Below are 24,655 nucleotides of genomic sequence, written 5' to 3'. Positions count from 1 at the left end.
CAAGCAATTGGAGCAGACGACGATGTACACGCGACAGCAGACGACGATGCGCGAAGCACGCCGACACGCCGATATCCTAAGGTGCTTCGCCCCTAAAATGAAGACTCAGACCCAATAACGGTGAATTATGTGAGAGGAATGCTATCTTCTTCGGAAGGCGGGAAATAGAAGGATGTCTTACACATATGTTGTCGCTATTCTGGATATGATAATCTTGAGAAATGAGATGCGCGTGTTCGTGATGGTATTTTCACGGTTTCTTGTACCGTCTAAATGCCTTGTTTTTCTAACCGTTATTATGAACCCACTAGCCCAAATGCGCACCCTACTGTCATCTGCAAGTTGCGCTCGTTACCACGTCGGTTTCGACTTCGCCGCTGAAATTGACCAAATTTCATTACTCCGCAATGTACACCTGCTCACTGTCTAGTTGCGGAGAATCAGTTTCAATCTTACGTTTTGCAAAATTCGGGCGAAAATTCCGCGTTAGCGTAAAATGTGGCAGTCTTAGAATGAGAGCCGTTATTCCTAAGTAATTTCTTGTTTTCAGGATTGTGCAGATGACGAATTTCCTTATTAGTGAAGTATATTAGTTCAGAATTGGCTGAACTCGAAAATATGCTATTCGCTTCCTTTAGTGTCACAACAGCGTATAGTGCACATTTATCTCTAAATTAGTTTCTTTCTAAGAAAGGTATTGTAAGTTAGAAGAACGGAGGTAAAGCATAATAGCTCTGCAGAGATATGTTATATTCTCGACTTATTCGCAGGTGAAACAAACAGCTGCTTATGAGCGAGGTATGTGACAAGAAAGATGTGCATCGTAACGAAGCGACTGTGTCAGAAATTACACGAAAAAGGCCGCTTCCACGATGGTCACTTGTCTAAGGGTTAGACATTTTTACCATCAATTGTTCGACCTGATTTCTATTAACAGTGATCGACAAACCAGAATTATCTTTGTTGATGTACATTATGTGTAGACGTCTCCATAGTTGTTCAGTAAACTAATATAGCCATAACTACTCGATTGGCATTCTCTCATGTACACACATACTGGCAGAAATCAAAACACAGGGGTTCATTTAAGATGCTATAATAGAACTACAGCGTGCTGAAGCCTCAACAACATCTCTCATCCCATAGCCCTCCCTGCGCGCGCTTACACATTAAATCAACAGACGTTGGATGCTACCCAATGCGACCTACGGAGACAAAGTTATCTGGCGCTAGTTCATTCGTAGAGGTATTTTAGTTCCATTTTATTGCAACACTGAGGTTTTGCTTTTATCAGACGTCAACCCTTGCGTGTACACATGTGGATTTCAAAAGAGAGACGCTGGCACACGCTCTCGTTGGGAAGGGTTTACGTGTGCTACTTCCCGTGTGTCTTGTGATCTATAGTCATAGCTGAAGCGATGCCACCAGGAAAAGACAGAAATGATAAATGAGTGTCGCGCTATTAAACTCTCTGAAAGCTTTTCTCTTTGTATGTGACCGAAAACGTTTAAGCAATATACCGGGAAATAAATAAACTTTCAGTAAAGGTTTTTGTACAACCTACGCGAATGTTGAAATATATTTACCGACAAACATTTTGTATACTTAGGTCACATCCTCGCTGAAATTGTTCGTTTACATCAACTTCAATTTCTTTCGTTGCATTTCATTGATGTGTATTGCTACGTGATAAATAATTGTCAGTTATTGTAGCCTTTATGTTTAAGCGGCGTCAACAATGTCTCAGGGTACGTATAGGGCAACGGCTAAAGAGACACCCGCCGACAAAAGGTGGCGCTACGTCAGCTACACAAAAATCGTGAATTATTTCTTTGTTTATGCCTGACCATTTTCGTTTATCAAATAACTAAAGGTCCAGTAGAGATGTACTGTATTCCAAGCGTATTAGCAGGGGAAGAAAAAGCCGTTTATGCGAGAGACACGTCACAGTATGCTGTGTATCAAATTATTGTGACTGCATCAGATATTATAAGGAAGAACGCCTCTTCCACGACGCACTTTCCTTTAAGCGATATACATTTTCATCATTCATTATGCAAATCCCGGTTTTTCATGAAAGAAAACAGCAATGATTATGTCGTGTATTAGCAGCGATGGATAAACGAGAAGTGTCTTGGTTGATGAATGTCATGCGTCGTCATCGCCGTTGTAGTTGGGTAAACTAATAGTCATAACTATTAGATTGATATCATCTAATGTTATTTACGTACATACTGGCAGACATTGAAACCCAGGCTTAATGAAACTGCAGCACGCTTAAACCTCAACAAAATCTCATCCCATAGCCTTAACTGCGTGCGCTCACACATTAAATCAACAGACCTTGGTTCTTAACCAAAGCAACCCATGGAAACAAAGTTATTCATCGCTATTTCTTCGTTTGAGATATTTTAGTGTTATTTTATGGCAACACTGGGGCTTTCATTATATCAAACGTCAACCCTTGCGTGCACACACATGAATTTCAAAAGGGGTTTCTAGCAGCTGCATTCAGGTGGTTCGTGTCCAACTTCCCGTGCGTCTCATAATCGATTGCCATAGTCGATGCAATGAAACAAGAAAATTATACAAATGAGAAATGAATGTCGCGTCATGGATGTGTCCTGAAAAAGTTCCCTCTTGTACGTCAGGGGAAATTTTAAAGCACTAAGGTGATTCCATGTAAGATCGAACGAAGGATAGCTGGTAAACCTTTCAAATTTATTTCCAACTTTTATATATTGTCGCTTGATGAGCAGAAAGAAGAGGTCCGCAATTGGTTTTGCCTGGAAAAATTTTTCGAAGCACCGGAAATCAATAATGGCGACGACGTCGAGTAGCGTGCTTGCCTGCTGTGCTGTTTTCTCAACTTTGGTTATGAATTACGCAAAATATATTACCTCGATCTACGTACCTCAAATTCTTTACCTAATTATATGCGTGGTTTTGCTTCTGTTAAGTTACTTTTTGTTTCCCTGGGTAGATTAGGTGTTTTTAAAAAATCTCAAAATAGACACAGGAAACAATTTTTTGTCTACTTTGCAGGTTTTTATCTAAAAAAAGGCTTGTGGCAGAGCGGCAACAATTTCGCATTACGTTTTAAGCATACTTATTTATTAAACAGCCAAAGCTTATATTTATATACCTTTTCAATAAAGAGATACGATCGGGCTAACTTCAAGAAAGCACCGAACAGTGGAAATTTCTGATGAAAATTAAAAAAAAACATTTTTGATATTTTACAAACTTTGGCCACTTATTCTCCTCCACATCAGCTTTCACAATCATTAAAAACATACTGCATAATTTTGTTCCACTAGTAGTTACGGCCACTCCAATGAGGCCCTTACGCAAGGATAGGCAATTGTGGATCCAACTTTCTGCCTGCTAAGAGTATAGAATGGAGGCTTAGATTTCTGCTTCTTAAAAGACCAGCAGTACTGGAAAAGATGTCACAGGCACTGAGTACGTCAATTTTGAAATGATTAGGCCTCCGGAGCAGCCATGAGTGCGGGGTTACGAGCAGGCGCGCAGCACAGGTCGGCGTTTTCCGGTGCCGTGAGAGCTCATTTGCGCGTCCACAGGCCGACCGATTGCGAACTAGCAACACCTCTCTGGTAACTTCAACGCACGTGCATTACAGCGTCGCTATTCTTTTAGGCAGGCGCTAAAAACATGGCGGAAATGGAAGTGTGGATGTAGCGTGAATTGTTTGCAAGATAGTTGGCGTGTTCACAAGTAAACAGAAATAAAGGCATGTCTACAACATTAAACTTGTATTTTTTTTTAAACAAAAGTGTTCCGAGGCGAACAAGGAAGCAGCAACGACGTGACTGACGCAACTTGGGCACGGCTGCTGGGATTCAAACGCACGTGCTTGGCGCATAAACAGATCAGCCAAGGTGACAGATGCGCTCGCTGCACCTCGAGTTCACCGGCCGCATTCAGCGCCCGCACAGCAAAACACTTCCCGTGGGGACGTAGAATTCTAACTTTCACTGCGTTCCCTCGGTGGTGCTGGTCTTCGACTTGAGGCTTCGAAGAATGGGACTGAGCATCTCGGAGGAAGGGAAATGGGCCAACAGTGGCCTCGTGTGGAGCAAACGACGTAAATACTACAGTGACCTCAGGTTGGCTGAGGTTTCTTCTCTCCGAGCAAGGCTGGCGTATCCAGCAAACAAAGGGAATCATTGCGCACTGATTCGTGTACATTGTGTGGGAGACGAAAGTTGGGAATATCTTGTTGCTTTATTTACTACGCTTTGATTTATGTGTTTCGTGTATTTACAGTCCATGTCTCTACAATAAGTCCATAAAGACTTATTGTAGAGACAATAAGTCTTTATTTAGCGAAGTGACTTTTGGGCAGGCGTCTTTTTTTCAGTGCGGCTTAAGTTCCAACTGAATCCTAGAAATTTGCTAGCAGCCACAGCTGATCACGAAGGCCAGAGCTGGAGGTGGCTTTCTCCCAAAGGTCATGCTTGCGGTGAGAAATATAGGGGCGGACTGGTTCAGTGGTTTTTATAGCTATGTTGGCTTACTGAGGGTAGCAGTAATTCGCTGCGATACAATCTGCCTGAAAATCTTTAGTTCAGTAGCTCGCCACGTAATTAAGTGTTCGCGACAATCATTTAGCATAGCATTGAATCGTTCGATGTTGTATGTTCGGATACAAGTTAAGGATGCATGAGTGGCAGCGCCCAGACGACTGAAGCATGACAAGCTATAACTTTGGCGACTAAAGGAATCTCCTCATAAGGGGATGATATCATGAGCCGTCTGGCTCATGATGTTAACCTATATTGGGCTTCCTTTCGTGCAGGTTGACATTCATGTCGCTTTGAGGAGCATTGGCCACTGCTTTCTAAAGTTCTACAAAACTATAGTTCATAAAATGAGCACAAACCACAATCGGGCAATGACAATAGGGTGCTCTTCATTTAGGCTGAGTAAGAACAAGCCCTTTAATGTCGTCAGAGACATTGAAAGTTGACGTTATGAAAATATATATGGAAAACCAATTGTATACGTTAGAATCCATGCTTTCATGGGAACCCATCTGCACGGTTCTGCTGGCAGTCTCTCTTTAAGCAGCTTCTTTGACGGTTTTTCTGAATGTCGTAAGCTGTGATAATATATCAGTACAGTTCATCTGCACGCACACCTGTAAAATATAGGGAACAGTGAATAAGCTAACAACAAACGAATTGTGAATGGGAACATGTACAAAGCAGCTGTGGAATGTACTCCAAAACATCTAACGTAGTACTGTTGTTGACAGACTGTTCTGATTATATTCATGTACTGTTTATCACATCACGCGAATTCTATGCGCCCCCCCAATGGGGAATGAATAAATCCTCTTTCAGGCGCTATGTTGTGCTCTAGCAAGGCGCTGTCTGGGTCCATCAATAATGGTGCTTTTCTACATCGGAAACTGCATAGGAAAGTACGGGAAAACAAAATTCCTTGCATGTTAAAGTTTAGACACCCGTTATTAAATAGTGAAAGAAAAAAGTGCTGGGTTAATGGGTTGTGCTGTTTTGAATTCTTAGCCTTGTCCTGTTGAAAAAGCCCTGGTTTAGTTTTTCTGGGAAATCTTATTATTAGAATACCGACTAATCGAAAGATGCACACATTTTAATCTGCACTCTTCATGAAGGGCCCGTACATAATCTGTGACTTTTAACAGCGAGTAACGTTAATACGACGCGACCATTTTAACAATAAAGTAAATCTGACAAATCTTACATGTAAGTTTATATAGGATATACTTGTTATCCAAGTGAACCAAATGGCGATTACGAAACTTTGTTGTCAATAGATAAGCGGGCTCTAATTTGCAGTTTTCTCTAATTAAATTTTAGTCGAAGAAAACTACATTACTAAACAACAATTACTTTTTTAATAATTTTACCAGTATGTATGTGTGTTTTGGTGAATAATTAATTAATATGACGCAGATTTTCCGATTGTTATCACCAGAGTATACTTAGCATTCGAATATGTGTGTACAATATATCGCTGAACGCACTGACATTCAAAAAGGGAAACGCAAGAATGAACGTTTTAATGTATTCCTACGTTAGGACTTGACTCGCCAACTGGCCACAATGTTATTCCCCTATGAGCTGTAATTCTTCGAAGGTAAAAAAAAAAGAATTGGCGAAGCTCGCAGTAAGCTCCCAAGGCTTGACACTGCGAAACTGGACGATTCTGAAGAATACTCTGGTTGCTTCCAGGCTGTTTCTAGGCCTTAGCTAGGTGCTGAGAGTGTTTCTAGGTTGCATCTAGGTCGTTGCTTTGGTTTAGCTGTGGCAAGTGGTGAGTAGTGGGATTTGCCGAATTTCTGTGGCACATACCCGCTTATCATGATGATAATTTTGTGATACTAGATGCATGGAACGATTTTCAAAACTGATTCGCTGTTAAAACTATAGACACATTGTATGGTGCCCAGCAATTAGGGATACTGTATGTAAACGCGATAGCGTTAAGGAGCTCGTTTCGTTTAAATTGCACTGTCGGTGTCGGTGTCGTTGGTTGTGAGCAAAAATCAGCGTTGTACGTAACGGAAAAATCAAGAAAGATGCAAATGAAATAAATAACAAAGGTCTTCGGCTCCAGTGAGAATTGAACCCAAGTCTTCTGCGTGGCAAGGAGGTATTTTACCACAGAGCCATGCCATTGCTTGAAACTGCTTCGGAAAAAACACTATATGTGCCTTAACACATTTATTATTGCGTGGTAGAAGCGTAGGATTGCACCAGGCGTCATACCAAATGAATTGCGCAACGAGTGGGTGTTTTAAAGGCCTCCCCATTAGAAAGCGCTCAGCTATACTTACAGATCATCCTCAGCAAAAACAACAACAAAGTGAACAGCTGCGTAGGTTCGAGTTTTGTCTTACCGACGCGTAGTGGGTCCTTCGCTGATTCACAAAAGGAAGAACTATGGCGCAGTGGACACTGCGCAGCTGTACTTGCCGTACAAATTCCAGGATAGTTTCAAACGACCAATGTTACGCGCACAGACATTCGTTTCCTTGCGGCACAGTTTCGAAATGCACCGAGAATCGAAGCAAGGCTAGCAGTTGAGAAGACGATGCGCACGGGGCCCGATTACGCTGTCGCGTTCTACTCTTGAAGGGGAAGGTCAAGCGTCCTCCAAGATTTTGATAATTAATTTCGGTGTCTTCCTTTGATACGGAGTTAGCTATTTTATAGCTTGGATGAATCGCTACCATGTACCGTTGCCGTTAACACTGACAAACAGAAGCTACAGTTCTTCGTGGATGTCAGCATAATCCTAGACTCTGGTTATTCGGCAGCGAATGCCCATGAAAATGTAACCATCTCGCGATATACCTCTACTCCGATTCGTCGCATGCTACCAGGCTTGAAAATTCGGAGCGCCTGCACTACATTCACATAATTTCCGCCATTGCTCCTACGATCGGTTTTTTAAGATAATGAGAGATAATAATATTCCTTATTTCTTACTTCTAGCACATTGACAGAAACACCAGTACATGTTAGTAAAAAATGTGTACGTGTTGAAGCTTTTTCCTTCGAACCATTGCTATATTGTTATTGCCAACACTCTTTGTTATAGAAGGTATGCGCTTCCTAAACACCATATGTTTGTCGAAAGAAAATCTGATCGCTGTTAGAAGAAAGAACTTCAGCGTAGCTCTGTGCTGTTCTTTTTTGTGAGAATATTATGTGACTGTCGTCATAGACCTCAGTTTGACAAGTGCGTTTTCATAAATGTAGGAACACAGAGCCAGGCCAGGTTGTTTTTGTATATGGCCACCGAAATACCAAATTGCGAGAAAGCCCGCGTTATCCCCATTGGAACGTTCCGTATGTCATTGCGGTAAGTTCGTATGATTTCCTCAAGATTTTGCGCAGTATAGGCAGATTGAATATCATGTGCAATAGGTTTCCGTAACAACCACATAGATAACTTACGGAATTCTTGAAATTCATACCAACCGCTTCTATAGGGCTCACTCTGGGCATATTCGGGGGCCCTGGCTAGTGCTCGTTTCACTGCTGTTAGATTAGGAGACCTTCAGCGTTATGTACCAATATTGTGCCATAGACAATAAGCGCAGCGTGAATTACAGGCATACTCCTAGAAAGCGAATCAAGTCCGTGGCTCCCGCTCTTTTCAATTACGACAAGCACATGGCCATATCATAAATTCCTTGCATTTAGTTTTCGATTGAGATTACTGAAGACACCTTTTTACGTTGTTCGACCAACAGCAAACCTACTTCTCCTATAAACCTAGAAAATGCTGGGCAGCGAAAAAATTCAGTCTGTGAAAACCTGCTTTAGGCGTGGGACAGCTGCAAGCCTTGACGCGCATAGAAGTGTTAGAATTCTTCAGAAGCCACAACGCTTCACTTCTGTGTACATAAACTCGACTTGCTTACTGCACTTATATTTCTGCTTAATATCTTGTTAAAACAATATCGTTGTACTTATATACAAAATAAATATGGCAATATACCTTCGTCCTGTTTTCCGCCGATATATCACATAAAGTGTATTCGGGAGCTTTGTGGCGATATATTGTCGTCACACCGCCACTGGTGTCCGCGCATAGGAGGTGGCACTTTTTAATATCGTGCTCATTGTGATTCTATAACACAAGAAAGGAACACTGTTATTTTGCATAGCATTCTGGGTGGCATTATAAAATATAATTATGTGGACTTTACTTCAGAAAGTTGCAGGTAAAAATGCTTAAGATATCCTTAGATATAGCTGAATAGCGCAACCAAAAGCAATTAGCAATGCCGTTAGCCACTCGGCATTGCTAACCAGCACGCAGAGACGAAATATTACAAAAAATATTTTATGTCTGCGTGCTGCGTTTTGTACCTATGCCTCTGCCAGAATACCAGATCAATGTCAATTTACTTTTTAAAGGGGTTGATGAATCGACTAGTGTATCGGGAACCAGCGGATTCGCAGTCATTAAAATTCGCCTTCCATAGTAATTTTTCTGTGCTGGATAATAAAATACAAGCATCTAATGAGGGCACTTGGAAAATTGTATGCATTCTTCTAGTTAGGCGCAATGACTACAAGGATTGATTGCTTACTGACATTGTCACATTGAGAGGTACAGTGAAAGTATGACAAAAGAAGAGGAAGACGTCGAGCATTTCATCAAGGCTAGAAATAAAGAAAAGGACGTCAAACGTACAAAAGAGTACGTGACGTGGGCATAGGGGGCCCGGGATGTTCGATGGTGAGCGTTTGAGCTGGGTACGAGCGTCGCGCCGGCTTTTGTTCCGGGCGCTCCGGCTCCCTTTGTTCTACGGCGTCGCACCGTAGTCTCGTGCTCATTGTCTCTGCGGCATCGCACCGTTGTCACCCCGCTGTTCAAGGACACGTCCTAGGAACTTGACGGCAGTCACGAACACCCGCAGCGGCCAGAGACCGTCATCGGCTTTTGCCTCGAGCGCATTGTCCTAGGCACCGCTCCGTAGCCCTCGCCTGAGTCAAGTCTTATTCCTGGGGAACGCTGGCCCGCTCAAATACCTGCGACGCACAGGTCACTGACTTCCGAGCCTCCACGCTTCAACTGCAACGCCAGCTCGTGTTCCACAACAGAGAAGCCTGCGTCATCGACTTGTACGCCGACGTTGACTGCAGTGCCCAACGCAACGCCTCGACTCATCTCGCAGTGGCACAGAACGCTGTGAGGTGATTATACCTGCGGACAACTTTTCCTGGCAATGCAGGGAAAGCTACGGGGGCAGAGCGTCTCCAAATGTACTGCTACGCGAAGTAGTCCGGTTTGGCGCGCGTCTCGTAACGCCGTGGAAAGTGATGGCTAGCGTTGCATTTCGACGCAAACGCTGCTTAAGCCGTGTTCAGACTACGTGCGCAACGTACGGATCGTCGGTAAGGATCGCGACCGTAAACGTAATCAACGTAATGAGCTTGTTCGGACGTTGTTGTATTAAGCGTAAAGTACGTAACGTTTCGGGCGTAAATGTTGGCGGGTCCACGACTTTTATGACCACTAATGATGCGACCGTTACGGCACGTCCAATGGACAAAGCAGTTTCGGTTTTCACTTCCCGTCACGGAGCTTCCGGTCTCCCCAGATTCCGCGTCTTCATGCGCGTCTTGGCATGGAGCAGCGTGTTTCTGGAGCTGGTTTGCCCGTGTTCGTTGTGTGTTCTCGCGGCAATTTCCACGACGAGTGCGGAAGGGCCTTCATTGTGCAGCGATGAGTTTGCTCGTCGATGAAGTGCGTCAAAGACCCATTCTCTACGACCAACGGCGCCATGTTGGAAAATCAGAGCAGTGATTGACCCGTCGTAAGAAACGTATATTACCGAAGTGCTCAATGTGAACACGCGTGGTCGCTAGCAAACGTAAACGGACGTTACAGCAGTTACGCGATACGACACTTATGAGAGATGCGACTGCAGTCTGAACGCGGCTTTAGCGTCTAAGGTACGGGTAAAAGGCGCGACTTTTTCACGCATGCAAAAACACAAAGTGACAACGTATAAAGTAAAAGAAATACAAATATCTCGCTTGTGTGCTCACAAAGCTACATGTAGAAGATGAAGGAGTATTCTATATATCTCACGCAGAAAATACGGACGCAGTTGTGGGACTACATTCATTAGCGGTGGGATATGTGAGTTGTGGCTCTGTAGCCTTCGCTTCATTGCCAAGAAAGGTTCTCCGCGAGTATAGGCGACGAGCGCTTTATACGTTTTAGTGACTTGTTTCTCTTGTTTGTTGTCTGTATGTGTGTTGTCTGTGTGTTGTATGCAGTGTATGTGTGTTGTTTGTGTGTGGGTGTTTAATGCCGGCATTTTTTATATGATTGCAGTGGTTTTGGGTAGTATTGTGCTTTTCTTTCCTATGTAATTAAAATCGATGTGTCTAACGCTTTCGCCTCGTCCGTTCCTTCTGGTCGACTGTTGTCCGGAGATCCGTCACATACATACATACATACATACATACATACATACATGCATGCATACATACATACATACATACATGCATGCATGCATGCATACATACATACATACATACATACATACATACATACATACATACATACATACATATATACATACATACATACATACATACACAATGTCACGCCCGCTTCTTTTACTTTGATGTGTTCGGGTTTCACCAGCAAGGGCGGTTATCAACGCTCGACGCGGACCGCGCCGCAGTGTTCGAGAAGCTTCGCGAGTGTAGTAGATCGTTTTGTTAAAGGGCCCCTCACCAGGCCACATAGCAAATTTTAGTTAGACGGTGGAAGTTGTTGTGTGCCGAATTAAGAGCAGTATGCCGCAAGAATTTTTCAAATCGGTTCATTACGAGCTGAGAAAATAATTTGTAGCTGCGCGAAACCATGATGCGAGGAGGCGAGTTTCAAACCCTTGCCACTCGCCCCGTGTAACCTTCGCAAGCCAAATCCCTTCCCTGCCCTCTTCACTTGACACATACGCATGAACACGTCATGAGCATGCATGGTCACGTGCGTATGATGTGCCCGAGCCAGCCCGAGCACGCGAGCAGCGTTGCACGGCCGCTACCTTTTAGGGGCGAAGCTCCTTAAGGCGGCACCCGTTCGTCCCTCGTAGTCGTCGTGGTCGTAGTAGTGAGTAACAAGTCTTACGCTTTGACCTCCAAGGTGGTGCCGGTGGGAGATTTCTCCTGTGCGTTGTTGAACAATAAAAAATTCGCAGCGTGCGCTTTAACTAAAAGCCGAATTCTTCTGTCTCTCATTCCCCATTAGCAGCCATTGGCATGTTCCAGTAGGAAACGTTAGTAGAAGTAGAAGTGTAAGTGTTAGCTAAAAGCCGACTTCTTCTGTCTCTCATTGCCATTAGCAGCCATTGTTTACCTCCAAGGTAGTGCCTGGTGAGATTTCTCCTGTGCGTGATTAAACAATAAAAATTTTGTTCAAAACGCCGTTGATTGATGAAATAAACCAACGAAAGACGCCAGATGTTTTGTAAAAGCAGAACGAAAGAACGCCAGATGTTTTTCTTAAAGTGTAGTAATAGTAGTTCTATGTAGCCACCTCGCCCGATCGTCAACGGGCGAGGTGGACCGGCAACGGCGCGAGGACCCTGCCGTACGAGAGTTAAATCACACTAAAAGACATACTTTGCGGGCGATACACTCTAGTGAGCTTTCAACTTTTCGTCTTAGTGTACATGATAAAGAAATTATTTCTACGAAAAACGCAAGGCACACCTTGAGCAATATGTTTGGTTTTGGGACGCTAAATGGAACCATGAGGCGATGCGAAGCCAGAGCACTTGCACGATCGCGTTCCGTTGGCTTTCGTTGGGTATGCTACCGACCTCGCGTCGTGGAACGCGCGTCCTGTCTTCCCTCTAGCCTTGCCTTTAATTCGCACAGGGCGAGCGGGGAATGCGGTCGCTCTTGGCGCTCTTTCGCTCGGGAGCGGACTTCTTTCTTGCATTTCACCGATCACAAGTGATAATGAAGGGACCACGTAAACCAACAGTACAATAAAAGTTTGATGTTTAATATATACACGATGTTTCACACTCTTTATATTATGTACTGGGCGCATTTCACGGAAGAGTTTCACGGTTTACAGATGATTCCCTCCGTAGCTTCGCCCCACTCATCATCATTCACCCCGTGGATATGCTGTGATTTTTTTTTATGTAGCAGCCATGGGCATTTTGTCGGCGTTCTCTGTGGTGTACTGCCTGTTGATGCGGGACGGGCATGAAAGTTGAGACATTTGTACGGGCACGAGAGTGCCGGTATCATGAGCGAGTGCCGTATTAACGTTTACTTGGACGCGGTAGAATAATGAGCATAACGAGTGCTCGAACGCGCCAGAACATTACTTTCGTTTCCAGGGCTCGCGTCTGCTCGATGCGCTAACCGCGGGGACACGAACGCATGGGAAACGGAGGCACATTAGCCCCGAATCTCGCTGCAATTCACGAAAAAAAAATGAAAAAGACGCACACATTCTCTTTGTTTGTCTCATTATTTCTCTCATGTTTTATTAATCTATTCAAGCAACAAATTACACAAACTACACTTGTCGTGTCAAATAATTATTGCAGCGTCACGTGCTACTGTTGGCGACGTCAGAGCACAGTCGTCTACGTAGAGGAGCGACCTAACAGCCCTACCATCTACGTAGGGCCATTTTCTCATGTACGTCATCCCCTCATTCTCCAAAGCGCGTGCCCGCGAGAGGAAGGGCAAGCAGCGTTCATCTTGAAATTTGACCCACTTCCGCGGCGCGTAGGGTTGCAAATTTTGGCAGACGTAATCGTGAGCGCCCAGTGTATGAATTTCGCTCGTTAGCTCAAAATTGTCAAACCTGGTGAGGGGCCCATTAAGATTGCACTCAGGACGCGAATAGTCTAGATTATTCCAGTGCTTGCGCGACAACCAGTGATAAAACTGGAAAGTTCGATGCGTGATGTGTAAAATACGGCGCATCCCAGCCATGAGCAGTTGATCGACGGTCGACGCTCCGTTCGCAGCTATCAGTAATTGCTATAGTTTGACTTTCAGTTTCCCGGCCACACGCTCGGCCAAATAAAGTTTCATCTCGGACGAGCTGACTGCTGTCTTCGTCGACGTCACGAACTAGTGACATTTGGTGGTGGTGCTGCTTCATGATCCGGACTCCATCGCGGGGTGCTGACCCAAGCCCAAGCTGCAACGGGGACGACGGCAAGGAAAAACCCCGATCGTCGAACAAGCCGCAGGCAGAAGGGACTGCAGCCAGAGCATGGGCTCCTTCCCGAAAAAGCCAGTTAGCCGCAGATCCCAACATCGACCGCAGCGGCGATGACCGACACCGTGCAGCCTGCGCCGATCCTTCTTCGGCAGCCCAAGGAGCCGCCAACCTTTCGCGGATCGTCTTTCGAAGACTCGGAAACCTGGCTTGAAACATACGACCATGTCGCCGCCTTTAACAACTGGAGTGATAAGACAAGCTGCGTCACGTCTACTTCTCCCTCGAAGACGCGGCAAGAACCTGGTTTGAGAACCGGCAGTCCTCACTGCAGACATGGGATCTTTTCCGCAGCGCATTCCTGCACACATTCACAAGCGTCGTCCGCAGGGAAAGAGCCGCTTCTTTGCTGGAGACCCGGGTGCAGCTGCCAAACGAAAACGTCACCATCTTCACGGAAGACATGACTCGACTTTTCCGTCAGGCCGACGCTGCGATGGCAGAAGACAAAAAAGATCTCCTGCTCATGCGGGGTGTAAAACAAGACATTTTCGCGGGACTTGTCCGCAACCCGCCCACGACGGTCGCTGAATTCCTCACCGAGGCTACGACTATTGTAAAGACACTGGACATGCAGACCAAACAGTACAACCGCTCGCCGCTGTCTTCAACGTATTCCGAAGTGCACTCACTAGTCACCGACGACTTGCGCGAAACCATCCGAGCGATCGTGCGAAAGGAGTTGCGCAAGATGTTACCTTCGCCGCACCCTCAAGTGGATTCGATCGCAGACATTGTCCGCGAGGAAATCCAACAGTCACTGGTTGTTCGTCAGCCGGCACCGCCTCAGCTTCAAGCAATGAGTTATGCTGCTGCAGCCCGACGCAATGCCCCCCCTCCTCACCCGCGTAAAGGCGCCGCGCCGCCCCAGCAGTTCCACCGCCAGGCACCACCGCCGCCATTACCGACGTCATACCGACCGCCAACCGGCCAGCAATACATGCCGAGGAAGATCGACGTTTGGCGCGCCCCCGACCATCGTCCACTCTGCTACCACTGCGGAGAAGCCGGCCACACCTACCGCCGCTGCCAGGTTCGAGAGATGGGACTGCGCGGGTTCGCCATCGATGCGCCGCGTCCACAGCAGGTTGAACGACCACCTGACATCGCCGACTATCTGACAGGAGCGCAGTGGACCCCTCGAGGACTTTCCCGATGGCCATCGGCAGGCCGCTACGCCTCTCCCCAACGCCGACGATGCACTGGCCGAACCCGGGGCCGGTCACCTAGACCGCATCCATAAAACAAAGGGCAGCAACCGATGGAGGTGCGGTTGCTGTACGACGAAACACCGAAGATCCTCCGCCGCCGACGACGACGCCACGACGAAACCTTCAGGACACGACAAGAACCAGACAGAGCCCTGACGATGAAACATCGCGGACCGTAGTAGACCTGACGACGCAACGATGAAGCAGCGGAACACACCGACGTAGCCGTGACCCGACGCCACGACCTAACTGCAACGCAAGACGACGAACTAGCGACCTCGACGTTCCTATCGACGGCCACAGCGTCAGAGCCCTTGTCGACACCGGAGCCGACAATTCTGTCATCAGTGGACCGTTCACCACGAGGCAGAAGAAAGTTAGGACAGCCTGGGAAAGCCCCGAAATCCGGACAGCTGGAGGTCACCTCGTAACGCCGGAGGAAATCTGCACGGCGAGACTCACCATTAATCACAGGATTTATCCCGCGAGCTTAATGGTGCTGCAGCGTTGCTAGAGAGATGTCATCCTTGGTATGGACTTCTTAGGCATTCATGGTCAGTCATCGACCTAAGGTCCAAGTCAATAACGCTGTCCACGGAAAAGGCACTACCGCCGCACACTCCGCCAAGAAAGCACGCCTTGAGTGTGCTGGAAGACCAGGTCACTATTCCGCCTCGCTCCAGCGTCATCATTTGCGTCGGCACTCAGAAATCAGCAGACCTGGAACACATCGTTGAAGGCGACCAGCGCCATTTGATTAACAGCAAAATTTGCGTCGTAAGAGGAGTAGCCGAGCTGCGGGCAGGGAAAGCAACAGTTATGCTCCCGAATTTCAGCAACGAATACAAGCACGTGAGCAAAGGCACGACGGTCGCCTACATCGAACAAATCGTAGAAGCCAGCAATGCTTTCGGCCTCACTGATTCTCCCGAGCCTACTCCGACGAATAAAGCTCCGCAACCAGCTTTCGACGTCAATCCCAGTGTTCCGAAGCACAAACAAGAACAGCTGAAAACCATGCTCGTGCAATACAAGGACTGCTTTTCGTCGTCACCAAGAATTCGGCAGACCCCCACGGCAAAACATCACGTCATAACAGAGGAAAGTGCCAGACCACTCCGTCAGAGCCCGTACAGAGTTTCGACGAGAGAACGCTAGGGCATAAAGAAACAGGTCGACGAAATGCTACGCGACGACATCATCCAGCTTTCTAAGAGTACGTGGGCATTTCCCGTGGCGTGAGTGAAGAAGACGGAACCCTACGCCTCTGCGTCGATTATCGTCGCCTGAACGAAGTCACGTAGAAGGACGTGTATCCCCCTCCCCGGATAGACGACACGCTGGATCGATTACACAGCGCAAAGTACTTTTCGTCGATGGACCTCAAGAGCGGTTACTGCCAAACAGAAGTCCACGAGAGAGACCGAGAGAAGGCTGCCTTTATAACACCAGACGGCCGATTCTTGTTCAAGGTCATGCCCTTTGGTCTTTGCTCGGCACCTGCGACCTTTCAACGGGTTATGGATACTGTACAGGCCGCCTTGAAGTGACAGACGTGCCTCGTGTACCTGCACGACGTCGTTGTGTTTTCCTCAAATTTCGACGAACACCTTCGGCGCCATGAAGCTGTACTTCAAGCAATCAAGACCTCAGGACTCACCTTGAAACCTGAAAAGTGCCGCTTTGCGTACGAGGAGCTCTTGTTTTTGGGTCACGTGATCAGGAAAGATGGTGTTCGTCCGGACACGCGGAAAACAGCTGCCATCGCTGCCTTCCCGCCGCCCACGGACATGAAGGCCGTACGCCGTTTTCTCGGCTTGTGCGCCTATTACAGACGCTTTGTCAAAGAGTTTTCACGAATCGCCGAACCACTGACGCAACTCACGAAGGCGTCGAATTCAGGTGGGAAACGTCGCAAGTTCGTCGCAACTCACGAAGACGTCGAATTCAGGTGGGAAACGTCGCAAGTTCAAGCATTTCAAGAATTGAAACGACGCCTGCAGACGCCTCCAGTACTTGCGCGTTTCCACGAATACGCCGATACGGAAATTCACACCGAGGCAAGCAGCGTAGGACTCGGCGCCGTCCTTGTGCAGAAGACCGACGGATTGGAAAGGGTCATCAGTTATGCTAGCCGGTCGCTACCAAAGGCGAAATGAATTATTCTACAACAGCAAAGGAGTACCTGGCCATCATCTGGGCTGCATCGAAGTTTCGCCCCTACCTCTACGGCCGGCCCTTCAAAGTTGTGAGCGACAACCACGCCTTGTGTTGGCTAGCTAACTTGAAGGAGCCTTCAGTTCGCCTCGCACGATGGAGCCTACGACATGAAGAATTCGACATAACCGTCGTTTACAAGTCTAGAAGAAAACACTCCGATGCTGACTGCCAGTCTCGCGCCCCCGTTGACCCACCACCGCATGACGACCAGGAGGATGACTGCTTCTTGGGAACCATAAGTGCCGACGACTTCGCCGAATGACAGCGGCCGGATCTAGAACTCAGGGTCCTTGTGAAATACCTCGAGGGCAGGACCACCGTTGTTCCGAAGGTATTCACGTGGTGACTGACGTCGTTTTTTCTCTCGCAACGGTGTTCTCCTCAAGAACTTCTCTCCGCTTCAAGCCGATTCCCTTCTCGTGGTGCCCTCGACCTATATATATATATATATATATATATATATATATATATATATATATATATATATATATATATATATATATATATATATATAGCTCGATAGCGTAGAAGAACGCGTTTCGCAGAAATTCCGGTGTCGGCCTCGGTGTCCTCGTCGGTGGCTGCGAGCGAAAGAGCGGTGTTGTAAGTGACAGAAAAATCTATAGAGATGGAACTGAACTAAATATTAAAGATATTACGTTCTAGTGAGAATCGAACCCAGACCTTCAGTGTTGCAGGCAGGTGTTCTAACACAGAGCGACACCATTGCTTGAAACAGCTTCAAAAAACACCCTATATGAAGTCGTCTAGTGGGAGAAGTCTTCTTTGCGCATGTAATATCCATTAGAATGCAGCACCTAAACAACACAAACACATGGGGCGAGAACGAGGAGAGCACCCGTCCCCATTCTCGCCCCATGTGTTTCCGGTCATTAAGCGCTGCATTCTAATGGATCCGTACCAACGAGCTCGCCTCAACACTCTCTTAAGTCAGCATGTAATATTGCGTTGCAGAAACGTAGAATCGCTCCAGGCGGCAAAACATGTTAATTGTGCAACGAGTGGGTGTTTTAAAAGCCAAACCATTACGATGCGCGCAGACATATGTAATCCTCAACAGCAGCAAACGCATCTACAAAGTGAGCAGCTGCGTAGGTTCACGTGTTGCCTTACGGAAGCGTAGCGGTCCCTTGGCTGATTCGCAAAAAGAATTATGGCGTAGTGAGCACTTCGCAACTATACTTGCAGTAGCCATTCATGGATAGATTGAATCGGCTAATGTTAGATGAGGCATCAACCGAGAACTTAAGCAAGGCTAGCAACAGGTAAGGCGATGAGCACGGGGCCCTATTACGCTATCGCGTTCCACACTTTAAAACGAAGCTCAAGCGCCCTACAAGTTTTTTAACACGAAGGTGTTTTATGCCAGGGTCCCCCAAGAGTTTCATGACTTATTTCCGCCACGGAAATACGTCAGCAAAATGAACACGAGCGGATGGCAAAGACAATGTACCGTTGACAGGAGTCCAACCCAAGACCACTCAGTCCGCGATGATAGCTGCGGGCGTTTAGCCCGCTGCACGACCGCCAAACAAATGAAGGAGGCTACACGAAATCGTCTTTTATCTCTCACACTTTGTTCTTGCAGTGTTCTTGGTTCGTGGGGTTGTGTCACCATATGGACGCCGTAGAGTGAAGTAATGTGCGAAATCCGCGATTAGCTCATTACACGCTCTTGCTACGACTGTGCCATTCGGCGCGTTCGGAATAGTAAAAAATGCCATTTCGACAACGCTTTAACTTACCGCGAGGTGGCGGCTTCAGCCCATGCCTCACTCACCGCATACATTCATGCTAGAAAATAGCTCTCTGACGCTCCCCTGGCTGTCGCACCGCGTTCCCCGCTCGCCCTGTGAGAATTCACAGCTAGGCTAGAGGGTAGAGGGGACGGGCGTCGCCTTTCTCTTCGCGTTTCACGAAGCTTTGAAATAGTGCATATCGAGTTTTATCGTTCATTATGTGCTTGTTGATCCCATCTTTGCGCGGGATTCACCATATGCTTTTTCAAGGTATATATCAACAACTTAAGCTGCCGCACGTGTTAAATCATGATCATGTGCCTTAGTCGTCAGGAACGAGATGTGCCACTAGGCGTCAGCGTGGGTGCGTCCGCATAAGCGGTGCTGTGTCTGCCAAACAGCAATAGACATTGCACAAACTCATATATCAATGAACTGTAAACAATATACTTATTTTACGATACGTTTAACTTTCGTGTTATACCGATTCCTATGACGGATGGATCAGCCATGTTTTTATTACATGCTTCCTTCCACCGCGGTGTTGTGCATGCGCAGCACCATGACAATACGCATTTAAACTCGGTCTGTGTGATCAAAATAAACAGTTTTTAGTACGCCGGCAGTTTGTCTGCTTCCTTTTTCTGTGTTCGTCGTTTTTCGCGCTATACTGCTTTAGCGTTCAAGGATCGTCAAATAGCTCAACAGTCTGCTCTGCGAAATGAAAGCTCTCGAGGGAAGCATAGTTGGGTTGTCTGGCAAATAACTTATCTACTTCTCTTTGGGTAACCTCAATCATGTGACCTTTCTAGCCCGCTGCTCGAAAAAGACACTGTCCCACTGACGCTTCCCCTCGATCCAGCTGCGTAGCACGCGCAGGGAGCTATATTGTCTTCTCCGACAGGGGCATGATCTTGAACGCAACGGCAACGGGGAATTGTGTTCAGGCAACGAACACACATGGACAGCGCTTGTCGAGAACGTTTTCAGTAGAGAAGGGCTAGCTAAGATATCCCACTTGAATTTACGCTGCCGCGATTCTCTCAAATCTGTGTCCGACATTTAATTTTCAATATATTCTATGAGAATGGAAAGAGTATCATTGAAGTCATTTTGTTGCTTCCAAGATGTACGGTTGCTTCACCGAGCAAATGATACGGTTGTCCACTTGAAAGACCCATGCAGCAGGCTCTAACAACTGCATCGTGCCATGAATGTAGCGACATGAAATGTAGCCCCACCCAAACGTGGGTTTACTATCATCCGACAATTGAACCTATATCGTCGTGCTCGAAGCACTATGTGTGCTTACTGAAGACTAAATCAGACTGCTTCAAGCTTCCTATGAATTATAAATACCATGGCATAAAGTACGATTGCAATACTCATACTGCAGTATTTTACAGTTTGTGAATATTCTCCAAAGTGAAGGTACGATTAGAGTATATTAAATGCGAAGCATTTCTTAGCGAACCTCTGGCACTTTGAGCCTTTCTATCTACGTATCTATCTATCTATCCGCCTACGTCTGGGTGCTCTCATGATCGCCTCCTTAACTTGGCGTAGACCAAAATTTGCATGTGAAGCTAAGAGGATTTGACGAATATGATTGCCGGGTCATGACATGAATAACGTGAAAATCCTGTCGCGTACGTCGCCAAACCCTTTCCTCCCGACACGTGTGGCTCATACCCGTTTACCACAGGCCGCGGTGTACGGGTATGCGCCGCAGGTGATTGACAGTTTATATCTACCCAGGAACGGCAAGAACAGACATTGGTAACTTAAATGCTAGAGCGTTAAGGAAAACCAACATCGGCAGCGTTGACTCAACGAATGGAAAGAATGAAAATTAGGATCGCAGGCGGAATCGAACTCAAGCATTCTGCGTGGCAATCAGGTATTCTACCACTGAGCCACGCCAGGTCTATAATCTGGTTTGGAAAAGCAGCCTACGCAGGCGTACTATCGCTGGATCGTCAATTGTGGTTGTGGTGCTGGCTATCTAATTTTACGAGAAATCAATAAACTCTACATGATACTCCTACGATGTGTACTCCTACAATACAGGCGTCATATCAGATGAACGTCTGTAGTTCCAGTGTTGGCTCCGCTTTTATAGCAGTCTAATAAACATTACATTTGTATTCCTGTGATTCAGCAAGCTATATTGAAGCATTGCTCGACCCCGTATGAATACATTAACGAAAGTTGCATATATCCACATCACCGCACCGTAAAGTGCACTTCGTCCACTAGAACGACGCAGTGTCCTCTTCATTTCTTACGAGGCGGGGCAATGGCCTCATGCTCACCGAGGATGATGCCAGATTAATTGGCAGCCGCTTTGTAGACTAGGCTACGTAGGCCACATACGCCCAGGTAGTCTACGAATACGACAAACACCATCCACTGAAGTTGGTCTACGTAGTACTATCCAGGCCTACCAGCCTCGACGGCCTATACCTCTCCAACACGAAGGGTGGCTTCAGGTTCGGACATGTCGCTGGCTCTGTCGACAGACAATTTGTCGACGAAATGACCGAGGCATCCACGACTTCCAACATCTCTACTATACCACATACTTCACTACACATGGACCCCTCGTCACCACGATCACGACGGGATCATATAACAAATCATGACCAGCTGCTGGTGCTCACTGATCACAGTGATGATGCCCTTGTTCAAGAACTGTCAAGAACTTCTTGCACACATGCACACGGGTTCGTGAAACGTGCGTGCTTTCTCGGGACACGTATAAGCCAAGGTCAATCTAAATAGGTCGCGAAAGTTGGAACGAAAAGTGGTCGGAAACCTATTGCGACAAACATCAACACCCGCGTGACGATTAAAGCGCTACTAGGTGAGGGGGGGACAAATAATGAAAACAAAAAAATAATTAAACGTTTATTATCATTAGTTTTAATTTTATTTGTCACGAATTAAATAAGTAGATTACTTTAATCAAACTTTAGTCTTGGGTATGTGGTTGAGTGGCCAATTTTTTTCGTTTATTTTCAGGAACAGCGGGCACATGCAGGCAGTCTGTAACGTGGGCCAACGGTTTTGCGCATTTTCAGATGCAAATGGCCTCGCTCGTTTTTGTGCAGTAGGTTTGTGCCTGTCGTCCGTAGGTGATTTCCTCGCATAAGCGTTGTTTTCTAGTCGTAGTACTTGGCAGAAGGTAATATAGCCCATCGCAGCCATCGGGAACCGTTTCGGTGACTTTGTTTTGTCAGCGCACGGCCGGCATGCTGTCGCCCTTCGGGACGATGAGTCCGCCACGCTACGCGAAGAAACGCTGCGCTGTCTACGGATGCAAGAGCAACACGTGTGCAAGGTTTGTGTGCACGTTGAATTGTTATGCTACTTCTGATTTCTGTGTTATATATTTTGGGGTAATATCCTCTTCAACCGCAATATTTCGCCAATAAAATACACCTTATTTGTCAAATCTGCCTTCTTCGTCTTCCCGTTATTTTGCAGGCTTCCATTATGGAGCCGTCATAGTGATGAGAAAAAGAACGTGCAGCTATAAAAAAAAGTAAGAAGCGGCGCCCTGTCAAAAAATTTCATAATTTTGCGCCCATCGCGTTAAAACGTGACGTCATTTCCGCTACCGGTTGTGACGTCATCTTTTTCTTTCTATTTAATTCGGTTTGTCCCCTCCTCACATAGATGGCGACTGTTGCAACAACTAGCCACGGGCTTGACACGTGGGCTTCTACGGAAGTTACGCTACCAGTTTACATATACCTTGTATAAGCACTACATATCACCTTACCGCTTCTGGTGTTGGTAATACCGACGATGCCATTGGCAGCGTTGCCCAACCGTAAACAACTGGTTATATAACACACATGCGGCTCCTCTACATATATATGTGTGCTTATAAAATATATACAAATCTTTAGCGTCATTTTGTAACGTGTCGCTCAGTAAAAAAAGTTACGCCACAGTCACCTACCCGCCACATGCTTCGCATAACATCGACTCCCACGGTACGTGGGATCTGCCGAATTTTTAACTGAGTGTAACGCTATCAAGCTCATTTTTCCTGCAAATGCATACAAAGGAAAAATAATGAACATATATGATCAAAATTACTGACAACGCTTACCCTTTTCTGAGAATTTGAAGGCGATTGCCTACTCGGAACTTTTGTTGCTCTGCTGCTTAAGTATCTGCTGATGGGCTGAACTATATCATGAAGGCTTCTTCTCATCTGTTGTTGAAGCTTAAGTTCTACTTTTTCGTGATGAGAAAGGGAAAATTCACAACCAGCTGTTTGTAGCACGCAGCCACAAGGAAATACGTACGGATTTTTCCGAAATTTCTGTTGAAGAGATTAAGGCAAATTCGCACTGGTTGGCACCAAGCCTGAACGAACAGCAGAGCTGGGAGGCCTTTGATGATGATGATGATGATGATGATGATGATGTCCTCGACTTGATGGCGCTCACCCACAAAGGGGGATGGGCCAAGAACCGGGCGGCAGGATGCTTAAGGTAATCACCAATTATACTAAACAAATCTTTAAAATTAGGGTAAAATATGTAATTGTTGAAGGAGCAAGCGGACAGACTATGGTTTCGGTAGTTTCTAAGATAGATTTCGAATCAAGATTATGGACACATATAAATAGACTAACACGGTAATCTTTTTGTTTCAGTGATGTAATCGAACACAGCAGAGCAGACATCCCTGTGGCTATACCCTTTGTTTCTCTCAATTTTTCTCTTTCTTTCTTTCTCTTCCTCTCTTTTCTCTCTTTCACTTCTCTCTATTCACTTTCTCTCTATTCACTTTCGGTGTCTTCATTTCTAATTATTTCTTTTGGTCACTATATATTTCTTCCTATTTCTCGCTGATTCTTTCTTCCTTTCTCTTTCTTCTCTATCTCTCTCTATTTCTTTCTTGCTATTTCCATCTATGCTATGCTTTGCTCTCTCCTGTCCTCATTTGCCTTGTCCGCACCGTTACATATCTCACCGTCACCCTCACTTCCCTCTCCCACCTCCTTGGTATGCCTATGCTCTGTTAGCGTGCCTGGATAGACGAGCGGTTACGCTGGTTGCCTTCGGATCGTGGGGCTGCGAGTTGGAATCCCGCCTCACCAAGTTATTTTTTTTTCGCCAGAATTTCTCTTTCTCTATCTTTATTTGTATTTATTTCTTTCCCCTCCTTCTTTTCTCTCTCTGTAGTTGTTCTCTCGCCCATCAGTGTTATTGCATTCCACGCTCCACAATTCGGTGCCTATGCTCCGGGAGCAAAACAGAATATGTCGAAGAGGAAGAAGAGGCTGAACAGACGGCGTGCCAGTTAGTGATGACGCTCATTTATGGTCACCCATCACGGACCAACGCTCGCTTTTAACAGCGCATTTGTTAAAACTTGCCGTAGTCCGGCGATCGAACCCGGGACCAACGCTTTTGCGGGGTGGTTGCGCTAGCACTTGAGATAACCAGGATGCTAGCAATAACTTGTGGCTCCGTGCTACGAACGGGTGATTGTCAATTATCCCATTCATAACCGTTCCGCGAACTTTAGGGATTCCGAAGAATTCATTCGCTATATTTTATGCTAATGTGCTGTCGAACTTTGTAACGGTATTTATGTCAGATCTTACGTTGAAGTTTGTTTCAACTTTTTTTA

The 24,655-nt window shown here is 46.2% G+C and overlaps 1 protein-coding gene across 1 annotated transcript in view; it reads right to left on the bottom strand.

Moving 5' to 3' along the window:
* Window positions 1–4,978: 4,978 nt before the first annotated feature.
* LOC119402347 (venom metalloproteinase antarease TserMP_A) overlaps window positions 4,979–24,655 on the bottom strand; it is a 64,837-nt gene continuing 45,160 nt past the window's right edge. Inside the window, exons 6-7 of the mRNA XM_037669491.2 lie at window positions 8,521–8,652; window positions 4,979–5,164 (exon numbers count right to left, since the gene is read on the bottom strand). Of these exons, the coding sequence (XP_037525419.2) occupies window positions 5,087–5,164; window positions 8,521–8,652 (210 nt within the window). The 3' untranslated portion in view covers window positions 4,979–5,086. The remainder of the gene's footprint in view (window positions 5,165–8,520; window positions 8,653–24,655) is intronic.

The sequence above is a fragment of the Rhipicephalus sanguineus genome, chromosome 8 (genome assembly GCF_013339695.2).
Source record: "Rhipicephalus sanguineus isolate Rsan-2018 chromosome 8, BIME_Rsan_1.4, whole genome shotgun sequence".
In the NCBI taxonomy this organism is placed as follows: domain Eukaryota; kingdom Metazoa; phylum Arthropoda; class Arachnida; order Ixodida; family Ixodidae; genus Rhipicephalus; species Rhipicephalus sanguineus.
Note: the sequence above shows the minus strand (reverse complement) of the source record. Positions and strands in the feature narration are given on the sequence as shown.